We start from the raw sequence: 22,666 nt of genomic DNA, 5'->3' as shown, positions 1-22,666 counted from the left end.
TTTACGGCCCCAGCAGGCAGCACGCAGGGGAAGGGCAGTGCCCGCCGGTGGGTGGATTTCTTGGCTCTTGGCACGGTTTTTTTGGCAGGGTGGTGGCAGCTCTGCTGGCGGCACTGTGGGCGCTGTGGGATCCCAGGCTGGATGCGGATGGAGCCCCAAAGCCACCCGCGGGGGATCGCCCGGGCTGGACCCCACTGAGGGGACGGGGACGGACTCGGGGCGGTGACATGATGGCGCTCCCGTCCCTGGGGAGCGCTTCCGGAGATTCAGCCCCGCTTCCTTCCCTGCGCCGGCCGGGCTCGCCCTGGGCTTCCCACCCTTGTCCGGGCTGGGTGGCTCCTGGCCCCGCAGTCCCCGTCCTGGCGGCACCGGCAGCGGGTGGGTGGGGGCCACCGCTGCTGCTGGGGGACGTTCCTGTCCTCGTGGCGACTTCACGGGGACAGGGGGTGAGCAGGGGCAGGGATGGGGACACCGCGGGGAGCTGCCATCCCCGTGTCCCCAGCAGCCGGGGCTCCTGCAGGGCACCAAGGCTGGTCGGGCCCTGTCCCTGCTGCCTGCCGAGGGGACACCAGGGCAGGGAGGGTCCCGGCACAGCCCGTGTGTCCCCGCTGTGTCACTCCGGGAGCAGATGGCAGTGGGGCCGTGGTGGCCCAGCCTCTCCCCAGCTGTCTTGGGGCTGACTTCATCCCTGCTGGCGGGGACACTCGGGCGCTGCCTTCCCTCCTCTGCCACCCTGCTGCCCAGGCACGGGCAGGACGTGGGGACAGCCACCGCCACCGTGTCCCCGCGTCTGCTGCTCCCTGTCCCTGTCCCCAGGGATGGGGCAGGGGGCGAGCAGCAGGGCCAGCAGCACCGAGTGTCCTGCTCAGGACAGCCTGGCTCCTGGTGGGGACACATGCCACTGCCATGGGGACACCGCTATGGGGGGACACCGCTATGGGGGCACACCATGGCCCCGGGGACACCACTGCCTTGGGGACACCACCCTGGGGACACCACCTCCCTGGGGACACCATGGCCCTGGGGACACCACCCTGGGGACACCATGGCCCTGAGGACACCGCTATGGGGGCACACCACCACCTTGGGGACACCACTGTGTTGGGACACTGCTGTGGGGGGACACCATGGCCATGGGGACACCACCGCCTTGGGGACACCACCCTGGGGACACCACCCTGGGGCCACCAGCACCCTGGGGACACCATGGCCCTGGGGACACCACTGTGGGGACACCACTGTCCTGGGGACACCACTATGGGGCCACCACCTCCCTGGTGCCACCACCCCCATGGTGCCATCACCCCCTCCCGGTGCCACCTCCCCGGGCCCCCCCCGCCCCCTGGCGCCCCCTGCCGGCGGCCCCGCCCCTGGCCCAGGCCCCGCCCCCCGCCGCGCGAGGCCGGCCGGGCTGTACCAAGCGCGCTACGCGGGGGGGGAACCGCTCCGTTACCAGGGCTCTGCCCCCCCGGTATCCGCATCCCGGCCGCCTCGCTCCGCTCCGCCGGCACCTCGCGGGCAGCGGCGCCCCTGCAGCGGGGGCTGAGCTGCGGGCGGGGCCGTGCCGGGCCGTGCCGGGCGGTGCGGCGGGGGGCGGCACCCCCGCGGCGGCGGGCGTGGTGTGCGCCGGGCGCCTTAAAGCGGGCGGCGGGGGGGCGGCGCCGGGGGTGCGCGGCGGGAGCGGGGTCGGAGCGGGCACCGGGGCCGGGCAGCGGCTGCGGGGAGCGGCAGCGCGGGCGGGCGGGGAGGGGGCGCGGGGCGGCAGCGGGCTCCGGCGCCGGGCCCGCACCGGGAGCGGGAGGGGGCGGCCCCGCCGCACGTGGCTGCCCCGCGCCGGCCGCGCCCCGGTGGCTTTGTCCCGGACAAAGGCGGCGGCGGCGGAGGGAGGGGAGCGGAGCGGGGCCGGGCTCGCCCCCCGCCCGGTGCCCGCACGATGCTCGGGGGCTGCGCGGCGGCGCTGGCGCTGCCCTGGCTGGCGCTGCTGGCCCTGGCCCGGCAGCCCCCCGAGAAGCCGTCGGCGGCCCCGCTGCTGACCCGGCGGCCGTTCCTGGTGGCCTGGAACGTGCCCACGCAGGACTGCAAGCCCCGCTTCCAGGTGGCCCTGGACTTCAGCATCTTCGACCTGCAGGCGTCGCCCAACGAGGGCTTCGTGGACCAGAACCTCACCATCTTCTACAAGGAGCGCCTGGGGCTCTACCCCTACTACACCAGCCAGCGCGTGGCCGTCAACGGCGGCGTGCCCCAGCGCAGCAGCCTGGCCGAGCACCTCGCCCGGCTCCAGGAGGGTATCGGCAAGTACATCCGCTCGCCCGCCAAGGAGGGGCTGGCCGTCATCGACTGGGAGGAGTGGCGGCCCATCTGGGTGCGCAACTGGAAGCCCAAGGACGTCTACCAGGAGGTCTCGCGGCAGCTGGTGGTGCAGCGGCAGCCCCACCGCTCCCTGGAGGAGGTGAACAAGCAGGCGGTCTTCGAGTTCGAGTCGGCGGCGCGGCAGTTCATGGTGAGCACGCTGCGCTCGGCCAAGAGCTTCCGCCCCAAGCAGCTCTGGGGCTTCTACCTCTTCCCCGACTGCTACAACCACGACTACAGCAAGAACAAGGAGAGCTACACGGGGCAGTGCCCGGACGTGGAGAAGACGCGCAACGACCAGCTGGCGTGGCTGTGGAGGGAGAGCATGGCGCTCTACCCCTCCATCTACCTCGACCCCCTCCTGGCCTCCACCCCCAACAGCCGCAAGTTCGTGCGGGCGCGGGTGATGGAGGCCATGCGCATCTCGCAGCAGCACCACGATGGCTACAGCCTGCCCGTCTTCGTCTACACCCGGCCCACCTACATCCGCAAGATGGACGTGCTCAGCCAGGTAGGGCTGGCAGTGGGGCCGTGCTGTTGGGCTGTCCTCATCCCAGCCATGGGTGGCCTCAACCCATGATGGAAAGAGGTTCTGGGCTGGCCGGAGTGCTGGCCGCTGTCCCCACATCCACTCCCTTGGGAGGTGTCACTGGACACATGGGTCCTTGTAGCTGGGACCCTGAGCTGTGAGAGCCCTCGGCTCCTGCGCTGGTCGGTCCAGCCCCAGGGAGGAGGGTCTGGGTGCAGGCTCCTCTCTGAGGAGCCGGGACAGTCCCCTCGCCCCGTGGCATGGGTATTTTTGGGACACCCTGTGCTTCATGGGCCCGTGGGCACTAACCAGGCTCTTGTCACTGCAGCCGGACCTGATCTCCACCATTGGCGAGAGTGCAGCGCTGGGTGCAGCCGGGGTCATCTTCTGGGGTGACGCAGACTACACCAAAAACCGGGTAGGTTTGGGGTCTGCCTGGGTGAGGGGTGGGAGGGCACTGACAGCTTGATGACAGGGCGTCCTCTCCACCTGGGATGCACCCTGGGGCACCCCAGCACGCCCCTGCTGACCCCTTCTCTTTTCCCCAGGAGTCGTGCCAGACCATCAAGGACTACCTGGAGGGGGACCTGGGCCGCTACATCGTCAACGTCACGACGGCAGCGCAGCTCTGCAGCACGGTGCTGTGCCAGGGCCAGGGCCGCTGCCTGCGCCAGGACAGCTCCGCCGACGTCTTCCTGCACCTCAACCCCAGCAGCTTCCAGCTGCGGCGCCGGGACGCGGAGCACCCCCAGCACCCCCTCCTCTGGGCCGAGGGCCGCCTGTCCCCCGCTGACACCCGCTTCCTACGGACCAATTTCCACTGCCACTGCTACCAGGGCTGGCAGGGCAGCAGCTGCCAGCAGCCGGCAGGACCCCGCGGGGGAGCCCCTGGCCCCCCGACGCCCATGGGACTGGGGGTGCTGCTGCTGCTGCTAATCCTGGGCTGGCGCTAGCCTCGCTGGACTGCGATGGGGCCCCCCAGCACCCCCTTTCTGCAGCGGTGTAGCGGACCTGAGGGACACTGGCCCTAAATCGCCTGCTTGGCAGCTTATTGGGGTGGGAGGGGTGGGGGTTACCCCTCTCCTGCCCTGGGTGCTGGGGGCTGGTGCCCACCGGGGGGTGGCTGGGGACGGAGGGAGGGCACGGGGGGGCCTCTCCTGTTGTAAGGGGAGGGACGGGGGCGGCGTGGCCGCACCGCGATTAAAGCCGAAGCGGCGCCGAGCGACAGCGGCTCCTTGGGGCTGGGGCTGGGGGGGTGCTGGGGAGGGGGGGGCACACACGTGGAGCACCAAGGGCGCGCCCCCGGGCGAGGCCACGCCCACCGTGGCGTTAGCCACGCCTACATCCACCAGAGGCCACGCCCACACCCGGATTTGGCACCACCCCGCGAGCGTGGCCGGTGCCGGGGGGGTGGCGCGGAGGGCACCGGGCGGTCCCGGCGCGGCGCCGTCCCCAGCCCGACCTTGTCCCGTGTCCCCCCCCCCCCCCCCGTGTCACTGATTAACCAGGGCCCGCCACCGTGCCAGCCTCCGGTTTCCACCACCGGGACCTGCAGGGGCCCCGTGTCCCTCCGGGCTGCCCATAAAAGCTCGGCGTGCCCCCGGCGCGCCGTCCCCGGGCACCATGTGGCGGTGGTGGCACTGCTGGACCCTGCTGCTCCTGCCCACCCCGACCTCTGCTGCTACCACCACCGGTCCCGGTCCCGGTCCCGTCCTCGCCGGCCGTCCCTTCGTCACGGTGTGGAACGTGCCGAGCGAGCCCTGTGCCCGCTGGCACAACGTCACGCTGCCCCTCGGCGTCTTCGACGTGCTGGCCAACGCGCAGCAGGCCTTTGTGGGGCAGGACGTCACCCTCTTCTACAGCCAGCGCCTGGGGCTCTACCCGCACTACTCCCCGCAGGGTGAACCGGTGGATGGGGGGCTGCCGCAGAACGCCAGCCTGGCCGCACACCTCCGCCAGGCTGCCCGTGATGTGCAGAGCGCCCTGCCCGATGCCTCCTATGATGGGCTGGCCGTCATCGACTGGGAGAGCTGGCGCCCGCTCTGGGTCCGCGACTGGGGCTCCATGGACGTCTACCGCCAGAGGTCGGAGGAGCTGGTGAGGCAGCAGCACCCAGAGTGGCCCTCCAGGCTAGTGGAGAAGATGGCCCAGCAGCAGTACGAGGAGGCCGCCCGCAACTTCATGGAGCAGACGCTGCAGCTGGGCGAGCGCCTGCGGCCCGGCGGCTACTGGGGCTTCTACGGCTTCCCTGACTGCTACAACAATGATTTCGGCAACCCGCAGTACAACGGCAGCTGCCCGGCGGTGGAGCGCCAGCGCAACCAGGAGCTGGGGTGGCTCTGGAACAGCAGCCAGGCGCTCTACCCCAGCATCTACCTGCCCCCGCAGCTCAAGGGCACTGGCAAGGTGCTCAGCTACGTCCGCTACCGCGTGGCCGAGGCCTTCGCCGTCCAGGACGGCGTCCTCGCCGCCGCCATCCCCGTCCTGCCCTACGCCCAGATCGCCTTCGACAACACCGTCGACTTCCTCTCTGAGGTGGGGCTGGTGGGGACGGGGTGCGGGGCACTGGGGTGCTCTGGGGCTTTGCGGCGCTGTGCTGGGAGACGGTGGCTGATGGCTCAGTGCCAGGTGGCTTTTGGTGCGGTGGCGGTGTGCCCAGGTGACCTCTCCTCTCCCCTCGGGCGCAGGAGGACCTGGTGAACACCATCGGCGAGAGCGCGGCTCAGGGCGCTGCGGGCATCGTGCTCTGGGGGAGCTCCAACTACAGCACCTCCAAGGTGAGTTGGGGAGGGGAGGCGGGACGGGGACCTCAGGACCCTCATTCCCACCGCGATGGGGCTGTGATATCACCTCCCCGTGCAGGAGATGTGCCTGAAGCTGAAGGACTACCTGGACGGTGCCCTGGGCCACTACATTGTCAACGTGACCACCAGCGCCCAGCTGTGCAGCCAGAGCCTCTGCTCCAGCCACGGCCGCTGCGTGCGCAGGGGGGACCAGGAGAGCTTCTTGCACCTCGACCCACTTCGCTTCGCCATCGACCTGTCGGCTGCCAAGCCCCAGCCCGTGGTGCGCAGCCTGGCTGCTGGCGTGGACACGTCCCAGCTGGCCGAAGGCTTCAGCTGCCAGTGCTACAGCGGCTGGCAGGGAGAGCGCTGCGACACCCAGCGTGCCTCCCCGTGAGCCCTGCCCGCGTCCCGTCCCCGCCCCCGTGCTGGGGACACACAAGGTGGGGAGGGCGGCACCGCCTCGCACCCAGCTGGGAAGGAGAGGAAGCAAAGCCCAGGCTGAAAATAAAACTGCTCTGCAAAGCTCAGTGTCGCTGCGTCCTTCCGCTGTGGATCCGGCTGCTGGTGGTGGCAGGGTTGGTAAGGGGACAGCCAGGGCCACCCGTGACACTGCAGGATGCTGCAAAGGGTCTGGCAGTGGGGTGTGGGGTCTGGCAGCACCCTCTGATACCCCACAGCAGGCTCGGCACCCTGCGCCCGTCCCCTCTGCTTTGCTCCAGCCCATACAGAGCCCTGCAGGTGCAGGAGAGCCCTGGGTGCCACTTCTCTGCCACTCTCCCCGGGCACCTCCCCATGTGGGGAATTGTCCCTGCAGGAGAGGACACGACGCACAAGGGCACACCGGGCGTTATGACTGCAGAGTTGAGGAGTCAATAAACCTGTAGCTGAACGTTAGGAAGAGAATTAATTTGAGCCTCCGGTTTTGAAGAGGCATAGAAGTACAGAGCAACGCAGGGTGACAATGGTTTCTTAAATGCAGACATAAAGAAGGAAGGAGAACTGCTAGGCAGGGACTTGATATTTAGGGACTTGATATTTTACTCCTGGGACCAGGTCAGGCATCAGCTCATGACTGCACCTTGGTGATGCACTACAGAAGTGACATCTACAACTCGGGGAGTCCTTTTCCTATTACCTCCTGCTCTAAAGCAGCTGCGGGTCTCTGATGCCCCTTCTTTGTCCTTACAAGCCACTCTCACAGGGTTGCATTTTTATATTTTTCAGTTTATGAGTTCAAAACCCACTGAAATACTTTGGAAGATTTTTAGTTTAGAAATTGTTCTTTACAAGTCTTTCAAGTACAGTGATAAAAGCTCGGCTGTGGATAGCAGGCATCATTTTGGCAATGGAACACTGCCGACACAGAAACATTTCCAGACATCCCTTTACAAGATGCTCTCTCCAGAGCATGAGTGTCTTTTACAAAGCAGTTGGCAACATCAGCCTCCCACCTGAAATAATTTGGGGCTGGCTGCCCATACTTTCATCCTTGTGTGTACCCCAATAACAACCTGATTGATTCCTGCAGAGACATCATAAGTATCCATCCTGCTCACATCTCCTTATTAGTTTGACTAGGAATCGGACAAGGTAATGATGGTGATGCGATTGGACCCTTTGGTTCCCCAGCCACAGGCTTCAGAAGCATGTACCACCTGATTGCCAAGCTCTTTCCCTTGAAAAACTTAGTCATAATTGGATTTTGGCCCAGAAAGAATTGTCTAATCTAATTCTCACAGCAAGAACTTGACAAACGCTGTGTGTAAATATTGGAAACAATATTATCTTAGTATTTTCTGTATGCAGAACGTGATTCAACTCGAATGCTCCGAATGCGTCCCTCCCGAGCTACTGAGAATCTGGTATTTGTATCAAAGTTCACCTTTCTATTCACAGAAGGAAAACAACTGTGATGTCCAAGTCCTTGTTATGCCTGGAAGGTGTCACGGCTCCGTACTTGGAGCTTCTTGTCATTCCATGTGCTTTAGGTGTTTGGCTTCTGGATACCTGGTGCGGTGTTAGGGGCTGCTTTGGGGAGTCTCGTGGGCATGGAAGTTTAGGCTAACTCAGCCCATTACCTGAACAAAGCACTGAAAAGGGCACCAGGAGTGAGACGCTGCCTCTCGAGCTGCAGAAATGTCTGAACACTGCCAGGAGCTGCATGAACACCACGAGAACCCTGCCTCCAGGTGCTGGCTCGTGGCTCGCCTGGAGCAAAAGCCAGGCTGGCAAGGTGGACGAGCTCTTTTTCTTGGTGTTGCAATAATGTAAGCCTGGGCTCCAGCAAGTCTTGTCACCTTCAAGTAGTAGTTTTCAGTGTGTTGAAAAGGATTTGTGTTAGTCATCCTTACAGTAGCTGTGCCTCCAACCTTGGAGGCCAGCTTATGGGGTAGCCAGAGACACCCGACACTGGGTGTCCCATCACCAGCTCCTGGCTCCAAGTAGGACAGGGACACGGTAGGGACACCGTGCACAGACAGCGGTTTTCAGGGTGGGTGAGCAAATCTGCAGTGCTCAGATCAGCACTGCTCCAAGAAACATGGACAGTTGTTTAAATCCATCCTTACAGAGCCTGTTTTTTCATTTCAAAAAGTATTTTGTTGAGTATTTTTGGTCTAGGTAAATTAAGCCATGTTCTGTCTCCAGAAGAGAATCTATCTTCAGTGCTTAGGATGGTTTAACTATCCCAAACAGTGAAAACTGAGTTGCCGATTGCTCTGAAATGAGGAAGAATGTTGTAGGACCTAGAACAAAGATGCTAATGGTCAGAAGCCCTTAAATACTTTGATATGACTAGGACATGAAGTAGTTTAGCTGAAAGGCAAAGTACAGATTGAATAAAGCATGGAGATCACGTAAAAGAGAGAGAAGAAAGCCCTCCCCTCCCAAATAAAGGCTTTTCAGACGCAAGTTGGAAATAAGAGGGCTGTTAATTAGGTAATAAGAATTCTCCTCTACCTCATACCCTGACTAAAAACATCAAAATCAGCACAGAGGAACTCCCCATGCTGCCAAACATCACCGTACTCAGACACTGCTTGCAGCTCTGGCTGTGTGTTACCAGCCCATGCTTACGGTTAGCAGCAGGTGACCAGGGAGCACGGTGGCACCTCGTGAGCAGTGCTGGTCCCCCACCAGCCACCTCGGGAGTCATGGGATGTCACTGAGGGGGCTGGAGCCAGGCTCCCTCTGCCCATGCTCCTGGCCGCTGAGTGCATGGAGCTGGCGTGAGCCCAGAGCTCTTTTGGATGGCATAAAATCCATGCTGAAAGCAGCCTCAGGAGCTGTATGGCTCAACATCAAGCACGTGGGTCTTTGAGGTGCCCGCTATTCTCACATACGTGCAGCAGAGGCTTGTGGCACCGTGTGCTGGTGGCTGTCCCTAGCTCTGGTTGCTTCTGGTGCTGCGGTCCTGGGGGAGATGCTGATGGTGCTGGCTTGGCAGCGCTGGAGGTGTCAGAACAGTGGCGTGCTTTCGGTGGCGATGTCGGGAGAGGCTGAAGGTTTTCTGTCCTGCTTCAGTTTCAGCTTGCTTTGTTTTGGCCAAAGCTAGCCCCAGACTGTCCAACAGGACAGAGGATTGCAGCCTATTTGGATTTGGTGTTTGAAAACCTCCCGCTTCTGTTCTTTTGCTTCGTTCTGGTGTTTCTAGGAAAGATCCAGACCTCTGGTCTTTCTGGGGCGCAGACTCCACAGCCGGCCTGTGCGGGACAGACCTCGCTCCAGGGGCACCAGCGCTCCTTCCTCTGGCTCAGCGGACTGCAAGTTCAGAAGTTACTTGGAAAAAAATAATAATAATACATTGCCAACCCTGAGGCATGGCTTGCTGGCTCTCAGCAACTGTTTAGACATCCAGCCCAAACAGCAGAGCCTGCTTCAGGTTATGTAAACAAAAATGCCTCCGCGCTGGGAAGCTCGCTTACCAGGAGGCACAACACTTGCGCTATTTGCAGCATCTCTGCTGCTCTGACTTGGCAGTAACTCCTCTCCTGGTTATTTTCCACCCTGGGGTTTTAAAAACAGGCTCATCAGTGTCCTGTGCTAGTGCTGGCAAGCCAACAGGAGGGTTATCAACAGCCCAAGGAGCGTCAGACTTGTGAACCGACTGGCTTGTGCTTTATAGAACACCCTGCGGACGAGTTTTCCTCCCATGACACGTTAAATGCACAGGCACACAGCGCTCCAAGACGCTGCTCTGATGCTCCAGTGCTACACTGTGGGCAAACTTAAACACTGAACATTATAGCAAATCTGACGGCAAAGCAGTTTGCACAAACTGCCAAGCATTTGGCTCTAAGTTTTCTTGGGAGGAGAAGCCTGATTTGACAGATTGCTAGCCGTAATTCCCAATTAAGATGAAACAGCCACAATCCTCTGTCCTGTTGGGCAGTTTGAGGCTTGCTTTGGCCAAAACAAAGCAAGCTGAAATTGAAGCAGGGGAGAAAACCTTCAGGCTGTATCTGACCCTTGGTGCAAAGCGCATGTGCTTTGCTATCTTACTTGCTTTAATATGCATCACCAGATACCTGCACGACGCAGATCCCAGCCAAGATAGCAGGGAGCTGAATAGCTCCAGGCCCAGCTTTTCTCACCCCAACAACAAACCTGCAAAGCACAGCACAGATAGCAGTACCCAGCACAGCAGGTGCAGCTCTGGTGGCAGACGGACGGCAGCCAGAACCCTTTCTATGTGGCTGCTGCAGGGCTCCAGTGGGTGCGTGACCACGAATGCCCGATACATGCGGGGTGCAAGGCATCTGCACCGCACTCAGTACTGCATTTGCTTCCTCATCACTGAGGCAGCTGGGACAAGGAGTGGGCTGCGTTAAAACTTATTTTTCTTTCACCAAACAGTGGAGGTGGTGACCTTTGCAAATGGTCACCTGAAACCAGCCCACTCCCCCGGGCTGTGCGAACGGCTCCTGGGGCACAGCTGCCTCTTGGCAGCACTCGCTGGCCTGGAGCAGAGCAACCTCGCTGAAGGAAGGGACTCTGCTCTCCCCGCACCTCTGCCACCCTAACAAAATGAGCTAGGTGGAACAGATTTTCAGCCAGAAAAACATGCTGGGTTTAATCGTATTGAAAAATACTCGTATTGCTTTTTATTTTTTGTGCTAAGACTTGCTCGGTTTGCCTTGATTGCTGACAGAAATGGCGCCCAGATTGAATGAACTCATTTGAAAATGACACCCCATGGGTGTACGAAGTCAGGTGAGCCCAGGGAGAACCAGCACCAACATCTGCCAGCAGCTACCCTTCAGGATGTTGGGCAGATGTTCAACCTTTTCCTCTTTTGCCATGGCCAGAAGGCAGGATCTCCTCCTAAGGGTGCCTCAGTCTGGGTTCTTGCTAGATAAATCCATATAAAGGTTTAAAATAACAAGGAAGTTAATCAGTGGGTAATCCCTAATGGAAACAGAGAATACATCAGACTATTAATTTCTCCCATGGTCTGAATGTGCCATTTATTCCCTCTTCCTCACAGCCACTATTGGAAAGAAGTGCAACACCGAAGCAAGCAACATGCCGAAAACATGTTTAATACCGTAATATTTATGTAATCTTCCCAAGTGCTACCTGTTGTGCAGAGGGGCCACGATTAAAGACACGGCTATTTCTTAGTCAAAGGTTATGGAAAATCTCAGCTGTCCCTGATAGAGACGCAGCACTCGGCTGCAGCTGCACGTACAGTAAGTGAGCAGCACAAAAATAGCCAGGCAAACACGCCAGCAATGCACGTAACGAGGCGGCCCCTGCCACGGAGCCCGAGAAAGGCCAGGCGAGCGCCTGGGGTCTGGGCGAGGGGAGAATTCCCACTTGATAAGATTCAGCTTCCCATACTTCTGCAGTCTCCAGCCTTGGGGTACCCTGACGTGTTCCTGCGCCTCAGGACAAGGGCCCACGTCATTTTTGCAAGATCTTACTGTCTGGACAGATGAAGGAGTTAAGAGAAAGGAAAAAGGAGGTACAATGTGGTTACATGAATAATTGCAGTGTGCTAACCTTTCGTTGCTGGCTCGACGATGGATATTTCTGCCTTTTACACTTCTAAAAGTTTGCAGTTTGTCTGGGTGAAGACTACAAAATGTCTTTGTAAGGAAAAAAAATAATAGTTGCATTGCCTGGCTCAGCCAGCTACAATACAGTCCTGCATTTGCCCGATTCCCAAGAGCTTTAACAAAAACAAAGGACCAACAGCTTAAACCTTCCATTGAAACCAAGGAACTTGACTACAAGCCAGCTAAAATAGTTATAAAACCTCCCTGGGTTTAACCATCATTAAATTACTGTCATCCAGAGAGAAAGGCTACTGGCTCACACTACAGCAGAAGAAAGTTAACTCATGAAAACGTCAGAGAAGGGCACAGGACCAAGTAAGCCCAAAGGATGACCCTGCTTGCTCGGTTTAATCCAAGAACAAGCTCAGACAAAAATCCCAGGTGTGAGTCGTGTGAGTGCTTATCTTGATTTTTTTGTTCCTTGGATCTCTTCCTCACCATGCCAGCCCAAACAACTCCACCTCCCTCGGGCCCTCCTAGCTCAGGCAGAAAGCCGTCCCCCTGCATGGCGCGCTGACTGCGCGGGTGCTGAGCGAAACCCCAGCTTTCCAACAGCTCCCTCAGCTAAACCCCGTCCCGGTCGATCCGTATTTTGCTTTTAAGAGCGCATGAGCACAGCTCACATCCAGCCTCGCTGGCTGCACACACCGCCCGGACAAGAGAGGGCAAGCCCGGAGCGGGCGCTGGGAGGAGAGTGGCGGCACTGAGCGCTCACGTTGCCCTTCCCAGCCCGTGGAGCTGGAGGAGAGAATTGGCCAGACAGAGGACAAAAAAACACCGAAAGAAAACGCAGGAGCCCTTTGATCAGTGCCGGGCTGTGCTGCAGCCCAGGCTGGATTACAGGCTTTCCTTGCTGTTGGTACTTGGGAGCGTTTCTTCTGCCAGAGAAGCAGTTGAAGTTCCTGGTGTGGTTACTGAGCTGCTTCCCGCTGGCTGGGGGGAGAGGGGGGAACTTTGAACCCTTTTATCTACGTTAAGCAATGAGGATTCCTTGCAGACGTGTGGTTTTGCTGTTTTTTCCTTCATTTTTTAAGGCCAAGGACAGAAGGATGAATATGCAGGATGGCTGCTGCAGTGGCCTGGCTCTCTGCTCCTCATGTGGCTTCATACCACCTACCAAAATAACATATATATATATATATATATTTACACTTTTTTTAACATTTTTTTTTTTTAAATGGCAATGCTGGGAAAAGACTTTGCTAAACCCAGAAACCACAACTATAAGATGTTTTGGGGAGAGACCAGACAAGACGGGGCTTTGCCCCTGTCCCTCGGGGGGGGGGGGGAGGGGGTGCAATTTGAGGATGTTTCTCATGGAGCAACTCCCAGACAGCTTCAGCCAGCAGCCCCAAGCTGGAAGGAGTCACACACCAAGCCCCAAATCGTGTTCTGCACTATTTCGTCCGTGCCAGTGAAGCAAATGAAGTATCAGTAGTCCAGACAGAATCACAGGGGAGTTAGGGAGGACAACATGTTGCCTAGGAGGTGGGCATGAAAGGAAGCTCTGCTTGGCCCCCACAGAGCCCACCACTCGCATGGAGGCAGCCCTAGAAGCTGTTCGGTGCTCCAGGGGATGCACAAGGAGCTGGATCTTACGTTGAGGGTTCCCCCAAAGAACAGAAGGTTGCCCCTTTGATTCCAGGGCAACTGCTTTCTCCCCACTCCCCCACGGTCCCTTACAATCTGGTTTCCAGAGGGGTTTCTGAGCAGGTCGATGCTTTCTTTAGGTAGAGCCCAGGACCAGGGGAGCAGCAGGAGCTGGGTGAGTCACTCACACACGCGACGGGGAAGTGACACCGCCACCAGCACCGTGCTGACCTCGGGCACTGAGCTTCCTCATTGCAGGGGGCATCATCATCTGGAGATAAGCACATAAACACTCGGTGTTTATGAAAAAACCAACCTTTCTTTCACATGACTTCATCTCTGTGAGTGATTAACGTTCAAGAAGCTGCATTTTGGTAACTGAAGCTTTACACCTCTGGTGATTCCCAGGCAGAGCCAGGACTGTTTGCAGAGCTTTTGGTACCTGTGTTGGCCTGGAACCAGCCCAGGCAGCACTCTTGGAGGGAACCAGGCAGGAGGACGAAGGAGTTACTAAAACCCATCCTACCGCGGTAATAAATTACACATCACGTGGAGTTTAAGCAAAAATACCTACAAACTCCCTTCCCTGCGTCAACCCTTTCGATCTTAAGGTGAAACCCTCCTGCCCCCCCCGCCGGGCTGCTGCCCCTCGGGCTCCTCGCCGGGCGCTACGGGGGGCTCGGAGCCCCCCGACCCCGGTTCCCTTGGGGGCTCTGCGCCCTCCCCGCTCCCGCACCTGCCCCTTTCCTCCGCGGCGGGGGCGGGCGGCGGCGGGGAGGGGGGGGGGGGGGCGCTGCCCGGGGCCGCTCCCGTTCGGCCCCGGCCCGGTCCCGCCCCCGCTCCGCGCCCAGCCGCGGGCAGCTCCGCAGGAGCGGAGGCAGCGGCGCCGATGTGGGGCCGCCACCGCCCGCAGGGCCGGCACCGCAGAGGTAAGAGCGGGGGGCGTTGGGGGGTGTTGGGGACCCACGAGGGTTTTTTTATTATTATTTTTTTTGGGAGGGGGGAGAGGAGATCGCTACGACCCCGGGTCAGCGGGGGGAGGTGGGATCCATCCCCTTCTGGGGTCCCCACTGGTTATTTGTGGGGGGATCCGGGCTGCCCCGCTCCTCGCCCGGGCTCTGCCGCAGCCTGGGGCAGGAGGGGGAGCCGGGGCAGCAGCCGGCTGGGGCTTAAAGCCCCGCTCGTTCCCAGTGAAACCTCCCCAGGTGTCCGCCAGCAACGGGGCGGCAGCAGCTGGAGCCAAACGGGAGCGATCCCGAGTGGGGTCACTCGGGGGGAGCCGGGGGGGGGGAGCGAGCGCGGGGCTCTCCGCGAGGCTGCCAGTAAGTTTGCTTCATGTGGCCTTACTCAGCTGCGAGGCACTCCCATAATTATGGCTGCAATTAAAAGCAACAGCATCCATTTGCATCAGGTCCCGGTCATTTGGAGCCGTCATCTAATGAGGGTGTTCGTGGAGGGATCGCTATGCAGGATGAGGGCACCGCGCGGGGAGCGTTTTGGGGAGGGTTTGAGTTTGAGAACTTTGGCGAGGTCACTTGGAGGGAGGGTCTGCTTGGACGGAGTGAAATAGGACATTTTGTTAGGAAAAAGCACCAAGTTTTACAAACATAGCCCAGCGGCAGGGTGTTGTTGGATTAAACGAAGTGCTTTTAGCAGTTTTATGGTGTTTTTTTTAGTCATCCATCTAATTAAAAAAGAAAAAAAAATCAGCTTGGTTACACCAGTGTGTTTCTCAACTGGATTGCATCAATGTTCCTTCTGCTCTTCTGAATCACAGATTTGGTCAGTGCAGCCTGTGCCTGGTGTCTCACTGCCAGCAGAGCACCGCGGCTGCCTCCCAGAGTGCTTGCTGAGGCTGTGGGGTTTCTGTAGGGCTCGAGCTGTGTGCAGCACCCTGTCCCAGACATTTTTCTCTACATTGGACTTTAAGCACTGGAAAGTGTGGTCAGAAGGGTTTCTGTTGTTTTTTTTCCTGATGGGAAAGACTTGGTGGGGTACTCTCACCTTCTTGCTCTGTGTGTTATTTTTGATTATGGCTTTGTGTACAGAATATAGGGTAGGCTTGTCATCCACATGCCCTGCGTGGGTCAGGTCCATGGAAAAGCTCACAAGGCAAATGTAGCAGAAATGACAAAAACTCTCAACGTGCAGTGGAGGAAGCAGCAGCCACAGATATGGGAAGTGCTGTGTTCCTTGTGTCTGCTCTGGTTTTTCCCAGAAGCCTTTTTTTTGTCCCATTTTGGGTCAAATAATTGTCGGCTAACCTTCTGTCACAAGCAGTGCTTGATTTGTGTTCTCTGAGAGCGTAAGAGGTCCAGCGATTAAATCCTACAAGGGGGTAAAAGGGAATAAAGAAGTCTGTAGTCGCTCATCCGTCTTGTCGGGCTCTCTAGCAGCTGAAATTAAGTAAGCTAAGTGGATTCCTGGTTTTACTCAATTTTTATTAGGCGCTCAAAGTGGGGACATGGAAAGGAGCCACATGCGTTGGTATTTGCAGAGGCCGGGGGGTTATTTCGGTGTGATTTGGTTGCGCGGAGAGGAAGTTTCTGGTGTAGTGCTGGCCTGGCTCACCCCAAGAGACCGCATTGGCTCGGGCTGGCTAATAACCAGGCTTGTTCTTGGGTGCCTGCCAAACCCTGGCCCTAAATATTGTAATCACACGCTAATTATGAATACTGATCCCCAGACGTATTTAATGTGCTGCCAGGTGAAGTGCTAACCTTGGAGTTGCTGAGTGTGGCAGCGCGGTTTGGGTAAATTCGCTCCGACCTGGTGGGTCCGTGAGTTCGTGTCGCCGCGACGAGAAGCGATGTTTCTGGTTTTGCATGGAGTATGTCGTGTTGCCCGCGTGGTTTGAAGTGCCCTTGAGGTTCTGCTATGTCCAAAAACCTCACTCTCATTTGAGAGGCTGGTGAAGGGGGGGCTCTTTGGGGCGCTGGCATCTGTAATATTTGAGGAGCTGAATCTGTGTGCTGTGATGAGCCTGAAATCTTTCAGTGAGCAACTTCTGTGGTAGGGCCTGAATGCACACGAGTCTCCTAATTGCACTGACTTTTCTCCACGTGATGGATCAGAGAGCTGTTTTGTAATGTTTTATTAATAAAATCGGATGTATTTGTCATGAGTGTCCTTGTGGATAAAATGTGCCTGTTGCAGCTTTCAATCTGTGCGTGTGGGTATAATTTCAGCACGACTGGTCACTTAGATATCTGAAATGACTGCATGGCATTAGTTTTCAGATGATTCAGGACGTTACTATCTTGTTTACAGGCCATGAAACCCTTAGCTCCCCTTGTCACTAGATAGTGGACCACCAAACTTCTTCCCAACCTTACTCTTTTTTCTGATGTGCGTTTTCTCTTCTCTCTGTGTAGCATCAAGCCTCTTTCTTCTCCATGGGCTCGGGGCTGGCTGTGTGTGTGTTGTGCCCCAGCACGGCGATCGCTGGGCTGCCAGGGCTTGGGGGCTCTCAGCTTGCTGCGGGGTTGGCGTGAAGCCGCGTGGTGACAGCGGAACGTCACTTGGACGCGCTGTTCCTGCCCCGCTCAGATGGGCTGTGGTGGGGCACCTTTTGAAACAGGTTCACACTCGGGTGGTTGCTCCATCTGCAGTAAGTTTTGTGATTTCAGGGGTTTGTGACCTCTTGCAATTAAAAAAAAATTTAGGTGGCTTGTAAGAGGCAGGCTGGTAGGGATGAAGGAGGAGTGGAACAAGCAGCAAGGCAGCCTTCGTGGTAGAGGAAAGCAGCTCTCCTGTTAGTCGAAGTCATTCCTCATTTTTTATAGGAGATTGATCTAGCTGTGTTTTTTCTTTTTCTTCTCTCCCTCTCTTTCATTTCATTTTATTTTTTCTCTGAGAAATGCCCCACTTGGGGGTTAGGGTATGGAAACTTAAAATTCAAACAGTTCTGGAAGAGGTATCTCCCATGGATATAGGTCTTGTGGCTGTAACTGTTTGTTCTTCCTCAGGTTTGGGTCAGGTCTGAGGACCTGGGCTCATCTAGTGCCAGTCTTGTGTCTGATGGGGAAGGCTGAAGTGCAGGCAGGGTAGCTCTTCTCTCTTGGTAGCCAGTTTTCACTAAAATGTAGGAGATTTTAATGTTTTTGAGACCTCTGTCCTGTGTCCAAAAAGGTTCAAATCGGTTAATGACCCAGCCGTGTGATTCCTGAAGGGACAGGGCTTGAGCAAGCGAGCCTGAACAGCTGATGTTTCATGAGAGGTGGAGGGTACATGCGTTTGCATTTGATCTGTTTTGGTTTTGCTCCACCATCATATCCCATTTACATAGCCGAATACTAACATGAAGTGAATTAGATCAAGCCCATCCCCACTCACATACTGGAGGGAGGCTGTTTATGCTGGGAGATGAAAGTCTTCTAACAACATTAATATTCAGGATTGTGTTTGGGCACCCAAGCCTCCTGGTTTCCTTTTCCTCTAGCAACCCCCTCTGCTTTACCTCGCAGGGAACTTCCCCCCCCTCGCCCAGTTCCTCGAGTGTTATTTTGTCTCTTTCTGGAACTACTTTTCAGGCTGTGGCTAATGCTATTCAACAAAATAATGTGGGTGCTCCTAACCTGAAGCATCTGTCACTTGCTTGTCAGGTTGCTACCACTGCTGCTGCACGTGCTGTTTGCTTTCAACTTATATTAAAATTTAATTATTTTGATGTGTATTTACATACTGTGGTGCCAGTCTCTCCCCTATGATGTACATGCTGGAGTATGGCCTTCTTCACTCTGCAGTCATTCATTATGATTTATTTTCTCTACAGAGGCTGGTGCTGAAACAAAGCTCTTTTTAGAAATATAAAGAGAATTGGGGGATTTTGTTTTTAAACACAAAGAAAAATGGTTTCTTTGCTAATATTTTGACGGCAACTGTTGTTTGGCAAATGTTTCCCCTTTGCAGCAGTTTTTATTTGTAATATTTCTGTTGTTTAGCCTGCCTGCACTTCACAAATTAGGTTATTTTGGCTGTTGTAATTTTATTATCCCTATTAAGCTTCCTCATCTACGTATTGATCCTGTTAGTCTCAGGAAGCTGATAAGCCATCTAGCTGTACTTGCAAAACACACAGAAAATGAGAAATCTGCCCTGGAGGCTATGAAGACACAGATTTGCTTGTGATTGGGATCATGGTATGTCTGTCTGGTGTTTTGTCACCTCCAGTGCTAGGTTTTAGGCTATATGACAGCATTGCAGCTTGCTAAATTGAGGTGAATTTAGCTTTTATTATAAACTGCTGAGAAGCTTTGCTCTAACTCTCTTGTATTTTCATTTGGATGAATACGCTCCCTTTCCGCAGAGCTCAAGAACATTTCCAGAGGCAGCTGGCGTCATGTATGCTGTGAGGTTTTTTTTTGCTCCTTGTGTCAGTGTCAGTTTTCCATGCTGCCTTTCCAGGGGGTTTTATTCCTCATTTTCAAAAACAAGCCTTCCAATCTCTGCTGCCTACAGCATGCACATGAAACCGGGAGTAACTGTAGGGGTGGGCGCAGGACTTCAGCTATTGCTTCCACCACCATGGGCTTTTCCATTAGTGACCCGCTTACCCAAACGGCAATATATGCTGAATGTTATACTCTGTTGGAACTGTACTCACCTCTTTGTTTGTTTGTTCTAGCTCTTGGACAAGTCCTGTCCTTCCAACAACGTGAGATTGTACAACCTCCAGCTCAATGTCTGCTCTGAGTCCACTTTAGATGCTTTCATACTGGTCTCTGCCAATTCACACCTTATTGATGGAACCAGAATGTTCAAAGAGCCATGTTTTTTTTTCCTTGTTCTCCCTGACCTCCCTGCATAGTCACTGCTTCTTCTAACATCTCGTTGCTTTTGCTTTTATGATACTCTTTCCACCCCCCAGCCCATGCTTCCTCCTCCTCCTCCCACAACATGACCTTGCTTTGCTCTTGTCTCCCCGTGCCCTATTTCAGGCGTTCACATGGCTTCAACTTCTATTATGTGCTGATGACTCACAGATGCACTCTATACCTCTGACGGTTTGCTTCATCCAGACCTGCATCTGTCTTTCTGCTGGTGTTTTTCTCTTTGATTTCTCCATCAGTAGTAACTCGATATTTCAAACCCAAATCTCCTTCCCATGCTTCAAGAGTTCCATTGCTTTCTTCTCTTTTAAAACGCTGCCATCTGATGGGTAGCTTCATCCTGAAGCCTTTTTGGTTGTTTTTATTCCTTTGGTGTACTTCATGTGCTTAAATCCAATACAAATTCTGCATGTTCTTTATTGTCAATGTATTTCTCCTTTTCCAGCTCACCATATAACTTTTCTTTCCCAATGCATGTAGTTAGTCTTTTCATCTGTTTTTATTTTAAATGCCTGTCCTGAGAAATTCTACTGCTGAAGTCAGTCAATAGCGTTTGGTTTTAAAGATAGCATTAAGTTTCTCTCTTAGAAGTCATCTACCCTTGCCCTGCTGTGTTTTACATTTAGCAGCACAGCTTTAGCTGTTGTAAACAAGTGGCGTTCATTGTGTCCTAGCTGAATGAAAGATATGTATACAAAGGATATGTATACATAATAAATGCTAAAATACCTAATACGAAACTAGCAGTAAGTGAGCATAATTCATAAGCCTTTCAGCCTAGAGAAGGGTTCTCTCTTTTATTTAAAGTTGCTGATCCTTCCCTCGTGCTTCTTTTAACTATACTCTTACTCATAACTGCAAACCCAAATGCTAGGAATTGGGAAGATTTTTCTTAAATGTTTGTGTGTCTGCAAAGGAATAGAGAGGTTCAAGGTAACAGGTACATTTTCAGACCACTTTGTAGACATTGTTCTCATGTAGCCTCAAGAGGCACAAAGACAAACATGCTAGTGAATGCAAGCATGTGTTTGTGTTTTCTTGTTCAAATATTTCAAGCTTCTCTAGCTTTGGCTGTCCTGGGTTGCATCACAGATTCCAGGTAACTGATACAGCTGGGGGAAGTGGCCTTGCTGCTGTATCACCCTACCAAGGAAGAGGAAAATGTTTCAGGGTACACCCACCAGCCGTCCAGAGATTGTGCAATGCTGTACGTGCTGTTGCTGTAGTAACAACATGGGAAACTACCAGTACAATGTGTAGGAACGACTTTCCATGGCAGGTTTACCTCTTGGAAACTCTATATTTCCAGCTGCCCTCTAGACCTGTGAATGCAAATGGGCAATTTGTGCAAACGCCACCAGTTTTAATGTCCTTTTTCTGCTCTTCTTAGGAGCAGCCACCCCCTCATGTAAATAGTTTGAAGTTGCTGGTGTACACTAAGCTACAAAGGGTTTCTTAAAACTGGGTTGCACTCAGCATGAATAATGGATGCCTTCTTTCCTTTATCTTGCATCATAACAGGAAGATTTAAAACATTGCTTTAATGTTGTGATGATGGAAATAGTTTTAAGACATCTGGGAGCATCACTTGAAGGTCTAGCCTAATTTTTCAGGGAACTCATTTCAGCATGCTCTGAGTTGAAGGTGGGAGGTGGCTGCTTGGATGGGAGGTGTAATGGATTAGTGATCTAGCCTTCCTTGCAGGAAAACCATGATGGCCAATCAACATGGTTTTCTCCAGGTATGAATGTAATGGAATGTAAAAAATATCTAAATTAACATGTTTATACATTCAGAAATAATAAAACTACTCTGAAAGGCCATGCTTTCAAGAGTGGTTCCCGTGAAGATAACGAGGATCAGAGTGTCGGTGTAGCAAGGTGTATTTTGCTGTTGTTGCTGACGTCAGTAACGTGCATGTGAATATCCCTGGACTCTCATGCGGTTCCTGTGTTGGTGACATGACCTTCTGCTGATAACACATCTACCCCAAGTTATCTTGATTGCCTGATAGGTTTTATATGCATACAGCACAATGCATGCGTTCAGTAGAAAGCTATTCAAGGCTTTATTGATACAATTCGTGCAATAAAAACCCTTATATAGCAAGTGCTTGCTTCTTGATCGCTAGGTTGTTATGCTTTTGAAAGCACATAACCATGCTGGAATCAAGCCACACATAAACAGTGCTGTAAGGGATACATCATTGTTTTGCATGCACAATGAATATCTATTATGATGTTTCAGCAGATGATAAAGGAAATATAATGAATGCAAATTAGTGTGGGAATTAGTCCTCTCTCCAGCCAAGAAGTGTGGCTGAGGCTCCTGAGTGCCTAAGCCCTGTAAGATCTTCCCCTGTGTCAGATCTGTTAGAATAGGTATGAACTTGTTTTCTCACTGATGTACTTTATACCAATGTCTTCTGTTTAGGTGATTTTTTGTTTTTCTTTTGTATGCTAAGGAATATTATTTTATTTCAGTTTAAGGAATCTAGTGTGTGTATTTATACAGCTTTGTCAGTATGGGATTTTAGGATGTTGTTTAAATCTAATCCCCAATTAGCACTGAAGAGATGTCTTGCTCCTAGTAGTAGCTCACTCTCATGTAGAGTGTGATGACTTTTTTTTTTTTCCCTGAATCTCATTAATAGCTTGAACTGTAGCCAGGAAGTCCAATAATAAAATAAACATTCATAAAAATAACATCAATAGGTGTGTGTTGTTGAAGCCAGATTCTTTTAAGTCCTGAATCCTTAAGTCTATGTTTGTCTTTGAGGTAGCAGGTCCACTTCAAAAGAACTAATTTTTTTTTCCCTTTAGGCAGTGATATGAAATAGGACATGGAGTGAATGGTACCAGTAATGCACTTTTTTCTTCTCAAAAGAAATGGAGTAAGTGCTAGGCCTGTGTATCAAAATATCTGGTCCTCTTGATTACAGTTGATTTGGAATCAGGTGCTAAATGGAAAGACAAGTGGAGATGGTATGGGGAACCTGCTGAACCCGTAATGTGGGATGCTTGACATTTTTTCAGGACTTAGTGGGCTATTTCTCATTTTTGTTGGTTTGACTCCTGTGATATTAGGCTGAATAGGAAAACAAAATGGATGGTACTTTTGGTTGTGGAGAAAACCATTGGCAATCTTGAGGAGATGGGAAATCTTCATTTAAGATGGTGACGTATCGGAAAGTTCTGAGAAACTGACCTTAGAAGGCATGAATCAATGTATGTCATTTTGCTATGATGATATTACAGCTCTCTTCCCCATTTGCTCACTGTGCTTGCTAAGCTCTCTATGGAGGGAACTCATCCTGTTCTCTGTGGGAGGCTGTGTGAGAAGTTCCTTAACTCATGAGGAATCATGAGTTAAACGATGCATGGTTCCGAAGGCAGGATGATGGTTCTGAAGGCATCATCTTTGTCATCATCCAGGAACTCACAAACAGCCCAGGAGGAAGAGAGCTGCCTTTTTGGCTCCTTTCACAGCAAGGTCGGGTTAGTTCTTGCCTTACAGAGGTGA

General features: G+C 54.3%; 2 protein-coding genes across 2 annotated transcripts in view; both read left to right on the top strand.

The window, feature by feature from the left end:
* The first annotated feature begins 1,787 nt into the window (after window positions 1–1,787).
* On the top strand, window positions 1,788–6,177 carry LOC311213071 (uncharacterized protein). Its single transcript, XM_084292893.1, has 6 exons — window positions 1,788–2,860; window positions 3,207–3,296; window positions 3,427–3,824; window positions 4,387–5,413; window positions 5,566–5,655; window positions 5,741–6,177. The coding sequence occupies exons 1-6, from the start codon at window positions 1,934–1,936 to the stop codon at window positions 6,056–6,058; spliced, it is 2,850 nt and encodes a 949-aa protein (XP_084149019.1). The 5' UTR covers window positions 1,788–1,933; the 3' UTR covers window positions 6,059–6,177.
* A 7,903-nt stretch (window positions 6,178–14,080) lies between these two features.
* Window positions 14,081–22,666, top strand: part of LOC311212999 (6-phosphofructo-2-kinase/fructose-2,6-bisphosphatase 4-like) — a 48,225-nt gene continuing 39,639 nt past the window's right edge. Inside the window, exon 1 of the transcript XR_014618727.1 lies at window positions 14,081–14,242. The gene's annotated coding sequence lies outside the window, so the exon portion shown is untranslated. The remainder of the gene's footprint in view (window positions 14,243–22,666) is intronic.

Source organism: Netta rufina (genome assembly GCF_964035555.1).
Source record: "Netta rufina genome assembly, chromosome: 10".
NCBI classification, from domain to species: domain Eukaryota; kingdom Metazoa; phylum Chordata; class Aves; order Anseriformes; family Anatidae; genus Netta; species Netta rufina.
This window is presented reverse-complemented; position numbering and strand designations above follow the sequence as displayed.